Source organism: Rhinoderma darwinii, unplaced genomic scaffold (genome assembly GCF_050947455.1).
Source record: "Rhinoderma darwinii isolate aRhiDar2 unplaced genomic scaffold, aRhiDar2.hap1 Scaffold_240, whole genome shotgun sequence".
Classification (NCBI taxonomy): Eukaryota; Metazoa; Chordata; class Amphibia; order Anura; family Rhinodermatidae; genus Rhinoderma; species Rhinoderma darwinii.
In genome coordinates this window covers 1-24,038 of record NW_027462700.1, presented here as the reverse complement: position 1 = coordinate 24,038, position 24,038 = coordinate 1, and the positions used below count along the sequence as shown (strand labels likewise).

Below are 24,038 nucleotides of genomic sequence, written 5' to 3'. Positions count from 1 at the left end.
CCTTCTAGTGATTCCCATTATGTCTTGTCTGCCAAGGCAGGCGCTAAGCATTAATAGTCCCACTGGGCTGTAATGGGTTAAAATAATTCCCCCCTCCTTTATTCAGATCCTGGATGGTTTCCTAAAAAGAATAGCGCTATCTATGAAGTAGGCATTACCATACTGAGCACTAGACCTCACAGCTTCTTCCTCTCTCTGAGTGTTTGAGTAAGTGACGTCCCTACGATTTTATGAGATCTGTGACTCTAAGGCATCAGGTAATCTGATCAGACATTTGATTACATTTCACAGCCTTGTCTTCTTTATTAAAATTTCCCAGAATCCTCAGCGGCTAGTCTTATTGCTGCTGGATGCTAATAAAAGTCTCTCCCTCTGGGACTTGCAATAGATGAAGGAGGCTGCACCAGCAAAACATACCATCCTCGGCTTATACTAGTACGAGCGCTCATTACCTCGATTTTCTGAAACCTCTAAAAAGGATCAGTAATTATATGTTCTTTCATAAAAGAGAGATACAATTATTATTACTATAAAATTTGGACATATTTTTCACATAAACCCCAATAACAACACAAGATATAGTGATGGGATGACCATATAATCCCCGTCTCTCCCATATCAATCATGTTTGGCCATATCATAATCCTGATGATACATCCACAGAATAAATGGGGGACAGTACATTGGATTCAATTTCTTTTTCCCTACTGATGGGTGCAAAATAAAATATCCTTCCATTGTCTCCTTCTGCTGCATCCTATAAATGTGTGTGAAAGAAAGACGTCTCATATTAGGCTATAGGAAAGGGTTCTTTACGGTTAAAGTAGTTAAACTATGGAATGCTCTACCCCAAAAGGTAGTGATGGCAGATACTACGTCATCTTTTAAAAAAGGCTAGGTGTTTATTTACTGACAAATAACATTGAACTAATTTAGTACGTAAAGACGTGTAATGAATTAAGAAAGTTTGCATTTGATGGACCTGTGTTTTTTCAAACTATGTAACTATGTCATGCTAAAGGATAAAAGTAGCCAAAACGATAGGCCAAAAATACTACAGACCAATATGGGAAATTAAAGCCTAAACTTGGTTTTGTCTAGGGTGTAATTTACTTTGTTTAAAAGGAAACCAGGTAAGTAAGACTGAAGGCGGGGGAAGGGGTGACTTCCCATTAACACATTAGAGGCTGGATCTTCTAGAGTTGGGTTTCATGACATTTTGTTTGGTATGGAGCCCTTTGGTAGTCTAGTGAAGTCTATGAACCCTTCTCAAAATAATGAGTGAGACTAATTAAGTGAAATGCACCAGAATTTTTTTTGTAAATTGTGGCAGAAATATAGAGACCATTGGGTGTACAAATTTATGATGTGTTTTAGACTTTTTTTTACACCTACCTCAAGGATTTTGAAAGCATCTAGAAAAAGGTGCGTGACTAAGTGAAGTTGTAAAATGGGACAAATTATCAGCGGTGTGGATTATTTTATGGCACAATTTAAAGGGCTTGTCCGAGATTTTTAAATACTTCAGGACCTGCAGTAAATGTTATAAAATAAAATAGTTACTCACCTTTTAAATCCCCCATTGCTCCAGTGCCGATGCTCTGGTGGTCCTCGCCGGTCCTGCAGCGATGACATCACATTCATCATTTATGTGACTGCTGTATCCAATTACGGGGCTCAGATGTCACATGCCCTACATGCAGGCCTCAATGCTGAGGCCAGTAATTGGCTGCAGGTCACGTCAACGATGAACTTGATGTCATTGCAGGAATCGGGGACCACTGGAGCATCGGCCCTGGAGCGGGAGATTTAAAAGGTGAGTAGTCTTTTTTTTATTCTTTAACATATACTGCAGGTTCTGAAGTTTCAAAAAAATCTGAGACAACCCCTTTAATGATGTACATGTGTGCCAGCCATTATGTGGTGTAAGAAAGAGAAAAGTGTCAAACATGCCTTGCAATTTTCGCCAAGCGTATCACGCAACGTGCGCCATTTTGATAAATTTGGCATCAAACTATTTAAGATAATGGATCTCTCTGGGGTCCATGGACCCCACGTGAAAAACTTCTTCTCTAGAGTTCCCTTTGGGTTTATATTTCCTTGGTCACATGGGTAAAAAAAACTAAGCAAAATCTATCTAGCTCTATCAGGTCTAGCATTTGTCAGCATTCGGGCGGTATTTTTCACCCCACTAAGCTAAGTAGATACATTTTCGTGGTCGAATTATCTCCAAACGATATTTTTAATAACCATAACTGTTGATATTAACATTTGTTTTACCATTACTACCTTCTGTGGAACATGACTTTAAACCCACCCCAGCTCTTTTATACCCTTACTACCGAGTGGTGCCCAACAATGTACCCAATTTTCAGTAAGTGGCCTCACGCATGGGTGAACTGATTATTGCCTGGGCCCTTACTAAAATCTTCTGCTTCCCTTCACACAGTTGTACCATATATAAAACTGGAGCTGCAACCCCTATAAATATATATGTTGCAGAATCTAGATTTGAGGGCTGTGGGCCCCACTGATGCTCTAGGTCCTCAGGCAGTACCCGATTGCTTAAATGGTTAGTCCAACGCTTGCCTCACAAGCAATTTATATAGAGTACATAAACAGTATCATTTTTTCTTTCTTTAATTGAGTTGTATATTACAGTAAGCCATGATCTCCAACATATGGCTCTGAAAGCTGTGGCCAAACTACATCTTCCAGCATACCCTTATAGCCGGCATGCTAGGAGTTGTCGTTCTGCCACAGTCGGGAAACCACTGCCATAACAAAACATTTTCTATATGTATTATAGCCCTGAACAACTCTTTTAGTAATCTCCTCTACATTTTTCATGGTCCTGAAGTGACTCCTTCTTTAGTCCACCTACCAAGGTAGTGAGGGAACATCACTCTGGTTACAAAACTACCTGATCAGAACCAAAGAGCGGTCGATGTAAACTCTAAAATACTTTTCCTGGACTGTGGTAACCGATTCTTGATCTCTCTCCTCCCATCTTATTTGACAGAGCATCATATGATCTATAGGTGGAATGATCTGCATCTTTGATTATTACACATTATATAATGTTCTACATCTATAAGGAGCAGAGTACGTAAGGTGGTTCATTGTTTATAGTACAAAGGGAATCTCCGATTCTCTGTTCCAACCTTTTACCCTTCTGCTGTACAACTGTTTTTGAGGTCTGTGTACAAACACGGGTTCTTATCTAGCATCTCTACAAAAAAACTCGAACAACTTCAATATCCTGTGAAGGTGCATTGTGGTGAAATGCCAGGGGCTATTACCATGAGGGAAGAGGAATACCCATGGGATTGCTCTCAAAATTGTCTTTTATTACAGCTGTAATAAAGTCAGAGGGAGAGGGAAGATATTAAACATGTATGAGGAGCGTTTAATTACATTTCTAGGATGCGGGATTAAAACTGTGAAAGAGGTTACCCAGGAAGTCAAATAAAAATTAAGTCAATGCAAAGGCAATATGCAAATTTAAAGCTCAGGCATAGAAGGGAAATAGGATAAAAAGGAATTAGGCATTGGTCACACTTTATTCTTAAAGCAAACACATAGATAAACGCATTGCGTGGCTATTTCTTCTACACTCATCTGTAAGTAAAGACATAACCGAAATAGTCACAATTAATATTAACGGCTGGATTCTTTGTTGCTCCCAACTAAGTAATGCACTTTGTATGAATGGTCAAAGGAAATGGGGGAAGGGAAATGACCACCGATTTGATCATATTGGTTGCTTACGAAAGTCATCACTGATGTTGCAGCTGGAAACCGTGGCCAGCCAGGCATTTCCCCTGCAGTGGCCGTAGCAGCCATTCATACAGAATGGCTCTCCGTTCTGAATCATAGAGGGGGACCCCTCTCTATGTCCTCCATTTGCTCTAATAGGGCATATAGACAGGTGTTCTCTTTATGAGCTCTTTTAAGTGTATTCCGCCATTGACAAACTAAGGCCCCATTCACATCACGTTATTACCCTACGTTTATCTTGTACGTCGGGAAAGCTCCCAACGTACAAGATAAATTTGTTCATAGGGCTCCATTATCCCGACAGAGACGAAAAGAGTGTCCATTTAGCCTCCCTCAGGCTGGTATACATCGATATACCTTTTTCTTTTGAAGGATGGAATAGAGTAGAAGATTACGCTATTCCATCCTGAAGGATCCCACAAAAAAAACTTATAACACACGGCATACGCTTTTTAACATGGGAGCTAATGGGTGTCAGATGCTACTGTACATATATGGCCAGTGACTCCAGAAGCAGTGCTGGAGTCCCGGGGCAGAGCGCTAGCTGATGCCCTGCTTGGGGACTCTAGCAACAGGAAACGCCTGACGCCACTGTCCATATATGGACAGTGATGTTAGAAGCAGTGCTGGGGCAGAGCGCAAACTGTTGCTCTGCCCGGGACTCCAGCGCCATGGAAGCTCGTGATGCCACTGTCCATATATAGACAGTGACACCAGAAGCAGTGCTGGAGTCCTGGGGCAGAGTGCTAGCTAGCTGATGCTCTGTTCAGGAATTCCAGCGATAGGAAAAGCCTGATCATTAGAAGCAGTGATGGAGTCCCGGGGCAGAACGCTAACTGTTGCTCTGCCCGGGACTACAGCACTATTAAAGCTTCTAATGTCACTGTCCTTATATGGACAATGACGTCAGGAGACTCCAAAGCACTGGGGTCCTTGGGCAGAGCGCTAGTAGACTTTGGCCCTGGGAAACCTCCTTATGTCACTGTGCATATATAGACAGTGACGTCAAGAGTTTCCTATCGCTGGAGTCAACGAGCAGAGCATCAGCTAGCGCTCTACCCCGGGACTCCAGCACTGCTCCTGATGTCACTGTCCATATATCGATAGTGACGTCAGGAGCAGTGCTGGAGTCCCGGGGCAGATCAGTAGCTGTTGCTTTGCCAGGGATTCGTTTGGGCTTTTTGTCAGAGGTATGCGTCGGGGGTCTTCCCAGCGTATACCTCCGACAGAAAGTCTAAACATGATGGGAATAGGGCCTAAGTTGAATATCTGTACCACTCCAGCCCTAATACTGCACCCTTTGGACAAAACATAGATCTGAATAGATAGGAGAATTGTCATAGCTATTTGGAAATGCTCTTTAAAGTGCCACTGTAACTGTAGATAGAGGCATCTAAAAGACACCCAAGGGAGCTAAAATAGATAACAGTGCCACTGATTGGAGGAGACTGATAGGATGCCAAACTCCTGTGTCCGCTATTCTAACTCCCCTCTGGCGCTTTATAGATGCCTTTGTCTAAAGTGCCGCTGTATCATGAGGTGCAATATTCCATTAAAAAGAGGTCATTGGTAACATTTATAAAAATTGAGCTGAATCAAAATAGTTGCAGCCAATTCAACTATAATTTTGTAGTGTAGGGCTGAAAATCAAAATCTCTATCATAGAATGATATCTATTCCTATAGGAATGGAGCAGGCTGAACCAAGGAGTGGTCTATCCCCACCTATAGCATTTTGTTTAACTATATTACCCTACCAAAAAAAAGCCTATGTTTTAAGAGAAGCAGATCAATTTGAAATATAAAGGTCTGCACAACACTCACTGTAAAGTGTTCCACTAACTTTGAACATCATTTCATTTTTAGGTCCTAATTTTGTGCTGATTAAATAATGTATCTTTATAGGGCAGGGCCTGATACAGAGCTTGAAATCCCCTACTTCCCACCACACAGCCAATTAAGTTAAATTATGACATTCTGGACGCCTGCACCGCCACTAGGGAGAGCTTACTGAAGACAGATCTATACAGCTTCCATAGAACGCAATGATAAATCCATCTTCAGTAAGCTCCTATGAAGTTTTTACTATTGTTTTATTGTTTTTACAAATTGGGTTACAGAAGGAGATTCTACTCAAGGGTCTACATACTATAGAGGAAGATCATGCGTCTGCTATGGGGCCCTGACTCATTGTCTCATACCCTTTGTTACTCTGTGTCGAGAACAGGTGCAGGACGCACCTCTCCAAAGGCATTGCATTGTTAGCAAACAAGGTGGTTGGGAATTGGCCCAAGGGTCATGGAAAAGATGTAAAAGACGGGGGAAAAACAAAACCTGGCATCATAATGGGGGCCCATTTTGATCTTTGCTGTGGAGCACCTTCTTTTCTATGTACCACTGATTCTCACAAATAATGCAATTCTCTAATATATTATCCAAACCCCAGGTCAGATTTAAATTCTGATGGAGATTCTACTGTAAATAGATTCATTGGTCATGTATTGCAAAAATTTTACCAAAGCTGAACTCAGGGAATCACTTATCCTAACTATTCACTTCAATGAACACGATTAGTACAGAATATTTCGAAACTAGAATTTTCGATGTAAAAACACTGAAAATATGACACACAGTTAACTGAAAATAGGATTAGTTAATATGTGTTAAATATAACTTTTTGATCTGGCAAAAGAAAAGCGTTCAGATTACTTGGTTGTGGAGGAGGGTTGGACGATGAAATGGTTTCTGTCAAACCCACCCCTACTCCTCCTGTGATAAAACTCAGTCTGGGCGCTCAAGGATCTCATGCCTTAAATCAGGTGCCAAGGAAAGTCTGTGACCTGGGACAGAGGGAGAGGAAGAGGGTCCACGTGTGAGATTAAAGCTTTTCATCACCCCACATTATATCTTACTTGTGAGGACCCCGATGCAGCTGTTGGTTTATCTGTCCTTATTCCTCATCCCACAAACCTTCACTTTGAGGACTGCAGAACACTCGGGTGGAGTTATTTTTTTAAGTTCTCTTGTTTAAATTTACACTTCATCATAGATATATGAGATTTTCTATCGTGCAAGTCTCTAATATCCACCTCATTCAAAGTCTGTAGATTGGTTGGTTTGCAGTATAAGCTATACATAAGCTCATACATAAGCTCATCCTGAAAGTAAGTAATTCCTCCCTGAATATTGTCCTCTCCTTTGACCATACACTTTGTCATATTGCAATCAAAACATCTTCTATATGTGTCCCTGGAGATCATCCATCCCCCACCCTCTCACAAACCTCATATCAGATCCATCAATGACTCTAAGGTAACTGGCTGCAGCAGGAGCCCTCCCCTATTGATCTACCTGCAATAAGTCCTGCCCCCTTTTAGAAGCTTTGCCCCATTTGCCAAGTTACACTTTTACGCACATGTTTGAAAATAAAAAAATCTAAGATCTGATTATGCAGGTTCACTTACTTTTCATAGTCTTCCTTGCAGTACAGTTGTCGGTTGCGATAATAGCAGGTCCCAGAGAGTATTTGCAGGCAGGCTACACACTTAACACAACACTCATGCCATGATCTATCGTTCACTCTGAGCAGGAACCGGTCTGAGATAGTGCATCCACAACCTGCACACGGTTCATTCATCTTATGATCTGAAACAACATATTAAAAACCTCTTAATGTTAAGTTTTACGTGTCATCCACAATATATTCAAACTAATGTTATTCTATCGGTAATTCCCATCTGATAAAGTGATGGCATGTCCCTAAAATATGTCATCACTCCCATTGATACAGAACATTATGGGTGCCATAGTGATTATTTAGTCCCAAGTTTTTACTCCACAGCGGCGCTCCTGGCCACCTGGCTGTTGTTCTACAGCCAACCCCTTTCAAGTGAATGCTGTTCCTTGCTCAGCAGGTGGCCATGCCATGGCTGGACGGGAAAAAAATATTAGCCTGAACATTGGATTGAGCTCAAATATTTAGCTGTGTAGTTCCTTTGTCAAGAAATATAATGTCACACCAGAGATGAATGATCAGTTGGAAAATTCAAGCCTCTCTACATGTTACAGATTATGGCACTATGAGGTTGATGGGGGCACCTTCAATGGCCCAAATGATCAACCTTGGCCATAGAGATGAGATATTTTTTATGCAAATCCAGGGAATTTTGGTGGGATCTGCAATCTAATTTCTAATGTGTATGGAGGACCATAGACATGGCTATACACTTGAAACACCTGTTGGTTTGTTGGTCTGACAGCCATCTCTTCCAACACTCCCGTAAACATCAGACCAGCCGAGTGTGCATATTTATTTCAGCAGGGAGCGGGGAGGCAGCGCTTATCTCCTGCAAGATTTAAATTGCTGTCAGATCCCACCAAAATTGCCTAAATTTGCCAACAAATATCTCTCATCTATAGCCGACTTTAGACCTAGTTACCCATAGGCATTTTCTTTTGAAATCATTTTACTGGGCAGAACAGAGCTATCTTCTGCTTGACCTACAGGGCAACAGGTTTTACCCCTTCAATGATTGGAACACCATCTTCCTCCAGATCTAGATCTGGCCTTACACAAGAGACGGCTGTCAGCCAAATGCCAATTTAGCTAATAGTTATTTTTCACAACCGAACCATTACCATAAACTTACACATATATATTTTATTGTCAAGAAGTTTATTGGACCCGCAAACAAAAATTATTATTGGTCAGTACTGGTAATCACACCACCTCTAAGTAATCGGCAGAGAATTTCCTAATTATAATAATGTAAATGTGAAATTGGATTGACTTTTGGTAAAATCACTCCGACCATTGAAAAATATCTTTGTATGTATGAGGTGTGGACACAAACACTACAATGTATGAACATTCGTCTCATCAGGGCCCAATCATTATTTTTATGATCACCTTACAATCTCCATACTGCCATGTTTATGGAACTTTTTGGAAATTCTCTCATTCTTTATTAGGGATTTTGTTTTTATTGTCAGATCTATTTTTTGCAATACTTTTGGACACAAATGCCACCCTTGAGCCGACAAAATTTTTAATAAAAATAAAGATTTTCTCCATACTTCTCCGCCACCATCATATTAACTGTATTCAAGTGTAAAATGGAAATACATCTGTTTACCGCAGGAAATAAAAGCATGTAGGTTTGTGTCTGATTTTATCTGGTACTTCATCTCTGGCATCCCTTCAAAGATAGTGATGAAGCATTCGAAATGTGGAGGCAGAGAGAATATCCGTCCTATGTACACAGGGCTAAACTTGACCTTCATAAAGTCAATCTTCAATACAAACACAAGTGGAGTGAGTTTCAACTTTGTGACCTCAGCGCTGTTAACCCCTTTATGTGCCTGCTCTATGAATCATCGCTTCTTGCATTGTGTGGATGTCATAGATTGATTTTTTTTATACAAATATGAACACATATTCATAATCTAGGACTGATGCCGGATCATTGGTTATTCCAAACCATCAGACGTCAATTCAGACACAATTAGGGGGCTTCACTATGGACTTCAGGCAGCCAAAAGCCTGTTGTGGACCATCCAGGTGCTAGACTTTCAGGTAAATTCCTGTCATCAGAGACAACACCTTTAACAATGCGACTGCTATAACAATCAGCTAATCGCCCCGGGTCCCGCACCCCTGGGAAATTGATGATTTTCATTGGGAAAGCGCTGCAGGTAAAATGTAGTATTACATGGCCATCCATGTATTTACATGTTGTGGTCATATCGCATTCGATACCACAATATGACCGCAACATGTGAATACACCCTAAGATTCCTCAGTAGTGATGGTGGCTACGTTCCGGTGTTTCCATAACTGCCATAGAAGTGAAAGAGAGAGGCACGCAAATTTGCGGCCACCTCTCCATTCATTCACCGACCTTCTCCAGATATGTGAGGGTCCCAGAGTTGGGACCTGCACATATCAGACACTTATGGCATATCCTGAGGATGTGCCATAAATATCTGAGATTGGAATATCCCTTTAAAATTTCCTACTCTTTCCCAACTATTAGTTACTGCGTCCCCTAATAGAAGGATTGACTAGCTCTGTCTGTCTTGCAATCACAGCATTGGATTGGTGTTGTTGGACCTTATCCCCAGGGCTGGATTATAGACAGGGCAAAAGAGACAATTGCCTGGGGGGCCCTCACTACCCAGGTCCCTCCAGCACTTCACTGACACTCCTGGAATCGAGACATAGTTTGAAATGTAGTAAAGTTTACCTCCAATATAAATATAAATGTTTCATTAGAAGAGAATAAATTATTGGCAGAGACGTGTCAGAAGAAATTCTTATGGAGGATTTAGTGAATTTATTCTACTTGTATGAAGCTCAGTTGGCCCATCTGCCTGCACTATTAACTAGAAGTAATCCGGTGGCAGAAAATTTGCTGGCGCCAAGAGAGAAGTAAAAGTGTCTGACAGACACACCTGGATCTGTGCAAACTCTCATTCATTCTTGGTTCCCCCAAAGACAGATTTGGCACTGTTTTTGGAAGAAACCCGCTTTGTTACTCTCATTCTGTACAACTGCTTTAAGTTTAGCCATGTCTTATATGACACTGCTACTTAAAAACAGGGACCAGACCAAATTTTTGCCCAATGGCCTCCACCAACCTTGATCCAGTCCTGCTCAACCCAACTGTCTATGTAAAAAGAGAGACATACAGAACCAAATAAGTTTGGACCCATGATACAAAGCAGGCACACTGTCCAACTGCAGCATAATTCCCTTCACATAATGGTCGGGTGAAGAGAAGTTAAAAAGTTGCAACTAGTGGGAAAGCATTTCATGCTGATCAGAGGTGTAGATAAAAGTTCATGGGCCCTGGTGCAAAACATATCTAGAGCCCCCCCCCCTCCTATCCCTAAGGTACACACGAGCATGTTCGGTCCATGACCGTATTTCGGCAGTATTTCCCGGACCAAACTCAGTGCAGGAAGAAACACTACTAGCATCATAGTTATGTACGATGCTAGGAGTCCCTGCCTCGCTGCGGGAAAACGGTCCTGTACTGTAATCATGTTTTCAGCACGGGACAGTTTTTCTGCAACGAGACAGGGACTCTTAGCATCGTACATAACTATAATGCTAGTAGCGTTCCTCCCTGCACTGTGTTCGGTCTGGGAAATACTGCCGACATACTGACCATACATCACAGACCGAACGCGCTCGTGTGTGGGAAGCCTTACATCTATGACAAAATCTCACCCTGTATAAATGCACATGGGTACAAGTACTTGCATATACTGTACCCATAAATAATGCTACCATTTACTGTACATATAAATAATCCGCCATACCCTTTAGATATAAAAAATTCCACCATACTATATAGTGTACTGTATATGGTACCGGTCCATGGCAGATGTAATAGGTTTTATCTGACAGGAACCATTTAGAAATAGGAGGTCGGGTCCTACCAGATTAAAATCCGTCCAGACCACTGCTATACATTGCACAGAATATATATTCATGTAGTACTGAAATAATAATGTTATACCCAGAAAATTCAATTAGAACATATCCAAAGGAAGAAAATCTGCAGCACTCACTAGACTTTTGTTGGCATATTCAATCCATAAAGGCAGCGGGGGGACTTAGACACAGCAGATTTTATCCACAGCGGATTTTGCTGTGAGTCAGTGGTAAATCCGCAACAAATCTGTGGCAAAATCTGCTTGTATTACACACCAATTTTGCAACATCTGTTTTGGGCCTGTAAATGATGTATAAAATATCCTATTCACATGCATTGCCGTTGAAACGTCAGCAGGTTCTGTGAGGGTATAGCAATGGAATCCACGCCTAAATCCTGATGGAATCCTCAGCGTGTGAACATGGTCTTAGAGTATATATTTGCATGAATTGTTTTGTTTTTTTTCACAATTTTGTATCTTTATTTGTTTACAGCGATTTGAGGCAAAATTGTGGCATTTTTGCATACATTTTCGTAATTACGGCAATTATGGTTTTGCAGCCATTGAGAAAATCATGCCAAAAATTGTGCCGTTTTGCTGTGATATTTGTAAAAAAACTAAACAAACATACTATACCCTACAACAGCAAATGCAGGGAAGGAAATGGGGCAGCACTTGGGAGATTGTAGCAATGGCCATGGCCCTCTGAAGTCTCCATGGAATGGGGATTCGCTTCTGGTAATCAGGATCAAATTACACAACTGAAGCAGTTATCCAGTAATTCCCAGGCCTGACTGGTGGGCAAAATCTCTTTCCTGCTTGGAGGAAGCATGGGTCTCCTCCATTCATACTGCTGCTTGTACAGCAGTTGTTATACGGAAGTGGTGCTGCCAGGCCTTCCCTCCGGGCCCCTTGGCTTTGGGGCCAGGTCGCAAGTTTTACCACTGCGACCCCTATAGCTACTCCACTGACGCTGATCGTTGTGGCTGTCACCTACTTAATGAAGAATTACCGCTAATTCAGAATTTATACATAAGTTATACATTGGAAAAGTCTTACGACTTATGTTTAACATGGGAATTTAACATGGGAAAGCTTTGAGATACCCATGCCTTTATTTTAATATTGCGAAAAAATATACTACTTGTCTAGTTCCAGGGCTCACAGCTTGGGTCTGGAACACATAATGGATCCATATTCTGATTTGACATAGTTATAAGTCCAGTGTATTTATGAGGGCGATCGCTTCCCGCCTCCCCCTACCCCTCTCACCAGTGATTTATGACTAGCTGCTGAGTCCACAGTAATCTTTCATAGCTCCTATTAGCCAAACAGGACACAATATTTTGTGCCATTTGGCTAATAGTAGAGTGGACCTGTCCCCACACTATGCTGCCCATAAGTAGGACAGCATAGTCTGATGACATATCCGCTAGAACTATATTATAAATTCAGAACTAAATCACGAGTTCTAAAACTTATTCCCAAATTTATTCTCAATCCTTTGCCAACTACAGTTCAGGAACCTCTGGCTTAGGATCTGTGGCTGGTTTGGTAGACCCATATTTGGTGTCTACACATACAACTAAGATCAGTTACATCTGAAATTGATCCAAATTTAAATGATTCTAGATCCTCAAAGTCTTTGACTTAAGTTGTTGTTCCTAGAAATGACTTTGGGCCCATAAAAGGGTGTTTTTGTTCTGCTTCACAAAGTAACTTTCTTTTTACAGATTCTATCTATGTATAAATATTACTTGGAAGGAAATGAGCCCTAATAAGGGCTTAGGACAAAAAATGTATAAATGTGTATTCTACGATATACAAGATATAAATAAGTGAAAAATGTTTATCTCCAATTTTGTTTGCTTACCGAATGAGAATAAAGAAAATTCCCCAATATTTAATTATGGAGACTAATGTATATTGACACACGTGGACCAAAGAGGCCTAAAAAACCTTTACTATATTAGTGGGGCCAGAGAAATAGTTTGAAACTCGTGGGCCCAAATGCAAAATGTCTACTACCCGCCACCCCGATACTGTCAACTGATGTCCTCTTATGTGGCAGGGGAGACATCTGGACCCTTAAGCACTGTAGCCCAGGTGTGACTGCAGCCTCTGAAATGCTCTAAAACTACAAAACTGAGTAGGACCCCAAGTGTTCTTTATAGTAGTGATGTCCTCTTACATGGCAGGAGATACTTTGGACCCCTCAAGCAATAGCGCCCAGGTGCACTTTAAATCTCTGCACCCCTTTATAGCTACACCACTGAGTAGGTCCTCAATGACATTTATAGTAGTGATGTACTCTCATGTGGCAGAGGAGCATTTGGGCCCCTCGAGCACTAGGGCCCAGATCTGACTAAAGTCCCGGCATCCTCTATATCTACACCACTGAGTAGGACCCTGTTTTGAACAATAATTAGTATTTAATCATTTTCATCCAAAAATATTTGCAAAATTATCACTTTGAGGAAATGATGAACTAATTGGTGTCAGTCTTGAGCCAGGAGAACACCAGTTGATATTTTATAAGAAAGCTATAGCAACAATTGAAGTTTACAATGTAATTACTCACCCAGACCATGAAAGGGGGAATGTTCCTGGCACGAAGAGGGAGTACTTTCTGTCTTCATAGTAAAATATTTAGTGATTACATCCAACACCTGAGAAGAACGCATGCAAGAAAGTCAACCGGAGAACCTTCCTTCATAGGTTAAAGACCTTACATATTTTGTAAAATAATATGTTTTATATCCTTTTATTGTTGCTTATCAGACCTGATCGAAATTCTGTTTCACTGAACCCAATAAAAGTTTTTATCTGATTTTATATTTATGTTCTATATCCGTACACTGGCCTAATACTGAAACTCTTACTGTATGGGTTAGCTCTTCCTATACATTCCTTTGTGTCATCCATCAAGGAAGATATAGAGATATGAGCATGAAAACCTATAGACATTCTCAGTACAAAAAATGATGAAGAAGCAGCAGTGGGGGAGAATAAAATCAAACAGAATGAAAGAATATGAAATTATCAAGGCTCACAATTTATTTACGTAAAGACGAAATGGACAAAATATCCGCATCTTACATTAATAAGGCGGTTAGACTTGTATAACCCGAACATGTGAAATCTAGCGATATTTTTAACTCTTTTTTTTTACATTAAAACTGTCAACAAGCAGGTTAATATTATTATGGCTTTGGTTTTTATTTTACATATGGTCTGTATGAATATCTAGGACTTGTCTTATTAAAATATGAATACCTGGTGCACATTAACATTTCCAAATAGTCTGATTAACATTATTAATAGATAACAATTGTTTTATGTTTTAATGTGTTGGGAAATCAGACTGCAGGAGTATAAGGGTGTAAATGAAACAATCACACCCACAGTGGCCACTGCAGGGGAAACGTAGTATTACAATGCGGCCGGTTAGATATTCGCCCGAGCAGGAATTTCTCTTACAGATTTGTTCTCCGTTCTGGTTTATAGTGGGTGGTCCCGATCCAGGGATCCCCCTGTCTATGAACCCCATACGACCTAATAAGGCATATGGACAAGGGTTGTCTTCATGAGAAAACCCTTTAAATAATGAATATACAGTGTAGTCAATATAACAACAGCAGATCCATAGACAGCAGCCTGTTGATGGCTTCATTTCCGATATTGTAATACAGGGCTGGGATAAAATCCTCTGTTTTTTCTTTAAAATAAACTGAGCCCTTAAGTAACTGAGCCCTTACGATCGACCTTAACATTTTTATTTAATCATTTTACATTTAGTTGGATATACTATTATTAATAACAAATTAATGAATATTTTTTTTAAGTAGATTATTACAACAGTCATTTCTATAAAAGAAGCAGATAACTTAGTAAACTTATTATTTATAGTTTGAAGTATTTATCTATATAAACTGTTTTCAGCAACACTACAATATTAGATTTCTACTATCATAGAATTATATTACATATGTGCTTATTCTCTTACTGTAATTTTATCATCCACCCCAATATAATGAACTTCGAAACATATGTAAGTTTTAATATTTGTTAAATTACTGTCAATTTTAAATTCACATACACATAATTATAGTGTAGGGGTCGTAGGGTTATATGGCTTATTATGTTTTTATTCACACATTTATCTACACATTTTTTTATTTTTTTATTTACACATTTTTGAATTTACACATTTTAAGTTAATATTATATTTAAAGGAAAAAAATAAGAAAAATTATATAATTTCCATAAACTGTAAAATTAGCCAGTGAATTTGCCTTTTCAGTACTGAAAAACTCAATATATTTTTTTTAAATGTTTGAGTACTACTAGAACTAATATAAATATCCATAATACTTCTATTCATACTATCATTTTAATATAGTAAATGAATTAATAACATTTATTTGATTTACACCACATGCTGTGTCATATAATAGCTAATGCACTTAATAAAAATTATGTTTTACATTGAATTAGAAATATAATCACAATAGAGTTAAAATAAAATAAAATATATTAACATTTGTTGTATTTTTATGCTTATTATATTGTGTTAATATTATTACGTTTTATTTAATAATATTATGTATTAAATTATAAATATATATGTAAACAATTCCAAAGTACTAATCATTCTATTGTAGGCTCACTTATTAACAGGAATAATAATACTAATAATATATAATATTACAGTTACCTGTATACATTTTTTGTAATCCATGATACCTATTAAATGACCTTAAGGAATATAGGAATAACCAATAATATTATTATCTACATGGGACCCACGGAAGTGAATATATTGTGTAAGGACTGCGGAATAGGTTAGCACTATAAAAATAAAGGATAGCACAAGATATCACTAATGTAATATGAATCTAAATTTGTATATTTTATATCTAATTTTATATATTTAATTTTATATAACAAAATATTACAAATTTATATTATAAGAATATTTTTTTTTGTAATATAAAATTAATTACTTGGATTTTTTTTTTAATACAAATCTGACTTGATCTTTATCTGTTTGTTGACTCTTATATAATCTCCTTCCAATGAACATTACATTTTTCCGTTAATCACGCTTAAAGAATTCTTTCGTAAATGAAATGCCCTGTCAAAATTTTCTATAGATCAACTGCTTCAATATAACTTGACGGTATTGTGTCTCTACTTATTAAACCCATTGGCTCTAGGGTAAATTAAGATCACATTAACCACCATATCCCCTGCTTGAATGGCGTTGTATTCCCCTGATACCTGTAGCATTAAAGGAACAATAATATTAACATGGACTTATTTTCTCTGCTTGCCCAATACACAATGGTTGTTGTTGTTTTTTTTGTTGTTTTTTTAGCATTTTTAGAACATACTAAAACAATTAAAAAAAATTACCAGACAAAGTGTAAAAATCCAAATATAAAAAACAAGAAAAATGCCAGAAAAATACACCATTGCTTGCTTAATTCAGAAATAGTCTAAACATTAAACTATTCTGCCTTGCATAAAACCCGCAAAGTACAATCTACTGAGGAATTTATAAAATGATAAATATTCAATGATCAATGACCCGTCATTTCTTACCTTGCACTAGTTTGTATCACAAGACAATTTTTTGGGTATTTTGCTTTTAAGACCTGTGCGTCCCTCCTTCCGAGATGTGTGTTATTCTTTACCAAAAGCAAAAATCTTCATCAGTTCATCATAAGAACTTGCTCATCCATCATCTGACTGCACCTTCTGAATAAGAGGGAGAAGAACAGAGGGGAGGTGTGAGGGAGAAAGGAGGGCTGGTTAAAAGTGAAGTCTACATATTCTTTGCCATCTAGGCTATAGAAGGTTCATCTAAGGGATCAATGGTCATTTATTGGAATTACTTAATCGTATTTTATTAGCATTCCATAAGAGCTATCTATCTATCTATCTATCTATCTATCTATCTATCTATCTATCTATCTATCTATCTATCTATCTATCTATCTATCTATCTATCTATCTATCTATCTATCTACCTATCTATCTATCTATCTATCTATCTATCTATCTATCTATCTATCTATCTATCTATCTACTTATCTACCTATCTACCTATCTACCTATCTATCTATCTATCTATCTATCTATCTATCTATCTATCTATCTATCTATCTATCTATCTATCTATCTATCTATCTATCTATCTATCTATCTATCTATCTATCTATCTCATATCTATCTATCTATATCTATCTATCTATCTATCTATCTATCTATCTATCTATCTATCTATCTATCTATCTATCTATCTATCTATCTATCTATCTATCTATCTATCTCATATCTATCTATCTATCTATCTATCTATCTATCTATCTATCTATCTATCTATCTATCTATCTATCTATCTCTCTCTCTCTCTCTCTCTCTCTCTCTCTCTCTCTCTCTCTCTCTCTGTCTCTGTCTGTCTGTCTGTCTATCTATCTATCTATCTATCTATCTATCTATCTATCTATCTATCTATCTATCTATCTATCTATCTGTCTGTCTGTCTGTCTGTCTGTCTGTCTATCTGTCTGTCTGTCTATCTATCCTACCCAGCACCGGTACAGCATGGGTGCAAGCTGTAGCGCCCATGGCCGCGGGCCGTCGGGTTCACTCACCTCCCGACGCCCGCAGCCATCGATCTGTGAGCGCTGGCCTCCGTCTCCCTCCTAGGAGATGCCAGCGCTCACTTCCGCTCCGTCCGGCTGGGTGCCATAGGGTGATCATAGTTTTCATGTGCGCGCGCTGGCCCTTTAAGAGCGGGCGCGAGCGTGCGCGCATGAAAACTATGATCATTAATCCACGTGATTCCCTGCTCTATAAGAATGCCCCAGCCCTTCTGATCCTTGCCTGAGCGTTGTTAGTTTTTCCCTGTCTGTCTCGCAAATGGTCCCTTAGTGTCTCCCGTTCCATCTGCCACGTCAAGTGTCTTCTGCCACGTCAAGTGTCTTCTGCCACGTCAAGTGCCATCTGCCACATCAAGTACCATCTGCCACGTCAAGTGTCTTCTGCCACGTCAAGTGCCATCTGCTCATCGGATACTGCCCGCCACGTCTGGCGCCACTTTCCGCACCTGCCTCCATCCGTGCTGAAGCCACAGTCACCGTCCGGACTATTTCAGGTACATAAGCATTACATTACATAAGCATAACATCAGCTGCCTCCCTGCTACGGCGGAGCGGCCTAGTGGGTCCACAAACCCAGTGTCCGTGACAGTACGCTCAGGCCATGGAAACCGCTGGCCAGCCCAAGACCCCAGTACAGAAGATTCAGACAGAGATGCATGACCTACGCACTCGTCAGGATCAACTCCTTGAGGCGGTGAATTCTATTCTGGTCCGCCTGGATCTACTCGCTGTTTCACCCCCGGTTCTTCCTCCAGAAGCTGTTGCCGTGCCACTGCCTGTTGCTCCCCCTGTTTGTTCCGGATCCTCAGTTCCTCTGCCTCTTCCTCCTCGCTACGACGGTGATCCCAGAGCATGCAGAGGATTTCTTAATCAATGCACAGTGCATTTTAGGCTACGGCCTCATCTCTTCCCCTCCGAGGAGGCTAAAGTAGCATTCATTATCTCCCTCCTCGCTGGCAAGGCCCTCGCATGGGCGAACCCAATCTTGGAGCAACAAGGACCTGTATCCGCTGACCTAGCCTTGTTCCTGCAGTCCTTTCGTGCCGTGTTCGAGGAGCCGGGTCGAACATCCTCTGCCGCAGCCACTCTGTTGACCCTCAAGCAAGAAGGCTCCACAGTAGGGGAGTATGCGATCTCCTTCCGTACCCTAGCAGCCGAGCTGACATGGAACAATGAGGCACTGGTGGCGACCTTCTGGCAGGGACTGTCCTCTCACATCAAGGACGAACTGGCAGCCCGCGACTTTCCTTCTACCTTGGATGCCCTCATCCTGTTAGCCACTCGGGTTGATATGAGAATCCGGGAGCGCTCTCAAGAGGTTCGTCAGGAGAGCCGGGCCCACAGACCAGCACCCCCTGCCCAGAGACCACAATTGTCCACTCCTAGTGCGCTACCTGAGGAACCCATGCAGGTAGACAGAGTCCGGTTATCTGAACAGGAGAAGCAGCGCAGACGCTCCTCTGGACTTTGCATGTATTGCGGCCTCAAGGGTCATTTTGTGCGTCAATGCCCACAGAAACCGGGAAACTCCAGTACCTAGGGTTGGTCGGAGAGGCAACTCTAGGTGGAACGTCTCCAAACGTTAAAACCTCTTCAAAATTATCGATACCTGTGGCCATCGTCACCGGACAGGCATCGCATCCTTCCTCCGCCTATCTTGACTCTGGAGCAGCTGCTAATTTTATCCACCAGGATCTAGTGGATCGGTTTCAACTACCCACAGTCCGTCTGGAGAGACCCCTGGCAGTTGCCTCTGTGAATGGTCTACCGCTGCCTGATCCAATCATGCTCATCACTGAGCCGGTGACATTACGGGTCGGAGCTCTTCACTCAGAACAGATCTCCTTCCTGGTACTACCCAAGGCTATCAATCCTATCCTGCTGGGTCTGCCATGGCTCCGTCTACACGCCCCGACACTCGACTGGAGTTCTGGAGAGGTTCTTCAATGGGGCTCCAGATGCCATAGCCATTGCCTGTCACAGGTCCGTCCTGTTGTGCCCCCTCTGCCTCAGTCACTCTCCGATCTACCTTCTCAGTATGCCAGTTTTGCGGATGTCTTCTGCAAACGAGAGGCTGAGACGTTGCCTCCACATCGGAGTTATGACTGTCCCATTGAACTGGTTCCCAATGCTTCTCTTCCCCGTGGACGAGTATATCCTCTCTCCTTGCCAGAGACGTTATCAATGTCAGCCTATATCAAGGAGAACTTGGAGAGGGGTTTTATTCGAAAATCTTCCTCCCCGGCCAGGGCAGGATTCTTCTTCGTTAAAAAGAAAGATGGATCTCTCCGACCCTGCATTGACTACCGTGGTCTCAATCAGATCACGGTCAAGAACAAATACCCGTTGCCACTCATTTCCGAGCTGTTTGATCGCATACGAGGAGGCAAAATTTTTTCTAAGCTAGATCTGCGGGGGGCCTATAATCTAATACGGATTCGCCGGGGTGATGAATGGAAGCCGGCATTTAACACCCGCGATGGGCACTACGAATACCGAGTGATGCCCTTCGGACTGTGTAACGCTCCAGCAGTATTTCAGGAGTTCGTTAATGATATCTTCCGAGATCTCCTCTATACGTGTGTTGTAGTTTATCTCGATGATATTCTAATCTTCTCCCCAGATCTGATGACCCATCGGAGGCACGTTCGTCAAGTTCTTCTGCGACTAAGAGAGAATCGCTTGTATGCCAAATTAGAGAAATGCACATTTGAAAAGAGGTCTCTGCCCTTCCTCGGCTATGTCATCTCGGATCAAGGCCTTAAGATGGACCCTGAGAAGTTAAAGTCTGTCCTGGAATGGCCACGTCCTCAAGGCCTAAGGGCCATACAGCGGTTCCTGGGTTTCGCCAATTTCTACCGGCAGTTTATTCCGAACTTTTCTTCTCTGACGGCTCCCATCTCTACCCTTACCAAGAAGGGTGTGAACGCCAAGGTGTGGACTCCGGAGGCAGAGTCCGCATTCATTAGCCTCAAGAAAGCCTTCACTTCAGCTTCGATCCTCCATCACCCTGACATATCTCGGCAGTTCTTACTGGAAGTGGACGCTTCCTCTGTTGGTGCAGGCGCACTTCTGTTCCAGAGGAGCTCCAAAGGAAAGGCAGTAGTGTGTGGCTACTACTCAAGACTGTTTTCCTCTGCTGAGCGCAATTATTCCATTGGAGATCGGGAGCTACTGGCTATCAAATTGGCCCTGGAGGAGTGGAGATATCTTCTGGAGGGCGCTGCTCACCCCATCCTGATCTTCACCGACCACAAGAATCTCACTTACCTTCAGTCCGCTCAAAGACTGAATCCTCGTCAAGCCTGGTGGTCACTGTTCTTCACCCGTTTCCAATTTCTGCTCCACTACCGTCCCGCGGACAAGAACGTGAGGGCCGATGCCCTGTCCAGATCATTCGAAACAGAAGACACGGTGGAGTCCCTTCAGATGATCATAGACCCATACTGCGTTGTCACCGCCAATCCTCTGCAGCTTAGAGATATCCCTCCAGGGAGAACTTTTGTTCGGTTGGCTGACAGAAAAAGAATTCTCCGCTGGGGACACAGTTCTAAACTGGCTGGGCACGCTGGTGTCCGTAAAACCCAAGACCTGGTCGCTCGTCACTTCTGGTGGCCCACGCTACCTAAAGATGTTCTGGACTTTGTCTCTGCTTGCACGGTGTGTGCCTCTAACAAGGTGGCTCACAGCAAGCCTGCCGGCCTGCTTCAACCCCTGCCTGTACCCAGTGCCCCCTGGCAGCACATCGCTATGGACTTCGTCACGGACCTTCCTCTCTCAGCAGGATGCAACACCATCTGGGTGGTGGTGGACCGGTTCTCTAAGATGGCACATTTTATCCCGCTAACCGGCCTACCATCTGCTCCTCGACTGGCAAGCTTCTTCATTCAGCACATCTTCCGCTTGCATGGATTGCCTCTTCACATTGTGTCCGATCGGGGGGTTCAGTTTACCTCCAAGTTCTGGAGAGCCCTCTGTAAACTCCTGGATGTGAGTTTGGACTTTTCCTCTGCCTATCACCCCCAGTCCAATGGGAAAGTTGAGAGGATCAACCAGATCATGGAAAATTACCTCCGCCACTTCATCTCTTCACAGCACGATAACTGGGTACAGCTTCTACCATGGGCAGAGTTTTCATATAATAACCACACAAGTGAGTCCACCACCTCCACTCCGTTTCACATCGTGTACAGTCAACATCCCAGAGTTCCTCTTCCAGTGTCGACTTCATCAACAGACCCGGTCCTCTATTTTGCAGGCGGTAGATCGCATGAAGCGTAAGGCAGATACCAAAAGAAGAGAACCGCCTCAGTATCTTCCTGGGACTAAAGTCTGGCTGTCCTCTCGAAACATTCGCTTGAGGGTGCCTTCATACAAGTTTGCTCCCAGGTTCCTTGGTCCCTTCGAGATCCTGCAACAAATTAACCCTGTTTCCTATAAGCTGCGGCTGCCCCCTACCCTCAGAATCCCTGGGAGCCAGAAGAGAACCTCAGTGCTCCTGCTCTTATTAAAAAGTTCCTCTCTCACTCTGGCCCCAAGAGGAGGGGGTGTAAGAGGGGGGATACTGTAGCGCCCATGGCCGCGGGCCATCGGGTTCACTCACCTCCCGACGCCCGCAGCCATGGATCTGTGAGCGCTGGCCTCCGTCTCCCTCCTAGGAGATGCCAGCGCTCACTTACGCTCCGTCCATCCGTCCGGGTCCCGTAGGGTGCGCGCGCACGCTCGCGCCCGCTCTTAAAGGGCCAGCGCGCGCACATGAAAACTATGATCATTAACCCACGTGATTCCCTGCTCTATAAGAATGCCCAAGCCCTTCTGATCCTTGCCTGAGCGTTGTTAGTTTTTCCCTGTCTGTCTCGCAAATGGTCCCTTAGTGTCTCCCGTTCCAGCTGTTACCCGTGCCCTGTTACCGTTCCTGTATTCCGCTTTGTTCCTGTGCCTACCCGTGTTCAGGTGCCATCTGCCACGTCAAGTGTCATCTGCCACATCAAGTGCCATCTGCCACGTCAAGTGCCATCTGCCACGTCAAGTGTCATCTGCCACGTCAAGTGTCATCTGCCACGTCAAGTGTCTTCTGCCACGTCAAGTGTCTTCTGCCACGTCAAGTGCCATCTGCCACGTCAAGTACCATCTGCCACGTCAAGTGCCATCTGCTCATCGGATACTGCCCGCCACGTCTCTCGCCACATTCCGCACCTGCCTCCATCCGTGCTGAAGCCACAGTCACCGTCCGGACTATTTCAGGTACATAAGCATTACTGTCTTCTATCTTACTTTCACATAGACTGTGACTTGGTCAGCTGCCTCCCCGCTACGGCGGAGCGGCCTAGTGGGTCCACAAACCCAGTGTCCGTGACACAAGCCCTAGAAACCAGACCAAGATTCCACCTATACAGACTTCAAAAAATAAGCAGCACTCTGTAGTTTAGTGAAAAAAAGTGGGTACTTTTATTGCCCCATGTGCAACGTTTCAGCTCTGTCCTCTAGCTTGAGAAAGGCTCTAGAGGACAGAGCTGAAACGTTGCACATGGGGCAATAAAAGTACCCTGCTGCCTATTTTTTGAAGTCTATCTATCTATCTATCTATCTATCTATCTATCTATCTATCTATCTATCTATCTATCTATCTATCTATCTATCTATCTATCTATCTATCTATCTATCATCTATCTATCATCTTTCTACTGTATGTATAAACTTAGAATTGCATTATTCTTAATGTCTCTTGGGCTAAGTTTCTGATTGTTTAGCAGAATAAAAAAAGGTTAATGTATTATATTAAAATGTAATATCCTATTTTTCTTATTAATGATTATCAATATGGTTTATGACAATAGCCATTAAAGGTTGGTGACCTTGAGCAGTTCTGCTGTCTTAACGGGTCTGTCGATTATTCACATTCCTTTTTAATTTTGGGTATGATCCGGAATGTTGGGGAGATCACCCTCTGGAACACTCTCAGTCCCCCTAACTGTAAGGTTATTTTGTTATAGTTTTCATCAGAGAACCCCCAGACATGCTGCTTGGCTTGGCTCCAAGTGAACTTGACTGTTTGTGCAACTTCCATAGACTTTAATGGAGAGAACCATGGCCACCTGTTCATTTGGTCTCCTACTTTATGCAGTCTCCCCGTGTGTATCTAACA

At 42.0% G+C, this 24,038-nt stretch overlaps 1 protein-coding gene across 1 annotated transcript in view; it reads right to left on the bottom strand.

The window, feature by feature from the left end:
- LOC142702663 (LIM homeobox transcription factor 1-alpha-like) overlaps positions 1 to 16,956 on the bottom strand; it is a 46,668-nt gene extending 29,712 nt beyond the window's left edge. The window contains exons 1-3 of the mRNA XM_075848193.1: positions 16,830 to 16,956; positions 13,804 to 13,891; positions 7,244 to 7,424 (exon numbers count right to left, since the gene is read on the bottom strand). Of these exons, the coding sequence (XP_075704308.1) occupies positions 7,244 to 7,424; positions 13,804 to 13,861 (239 nt within the window). The 5' untranslated portion in view covers positions 13,862 to 13,891; positions 16,830 to 16,956. The remainder of the gene's footprint in view (positions 1 to 7,243; positions 7,425 to 13,803; positions 13,892 to 16,829) is intronic.
- Positions 16,957 to 24,038: the final 7,082 nt, after the last annotated feature.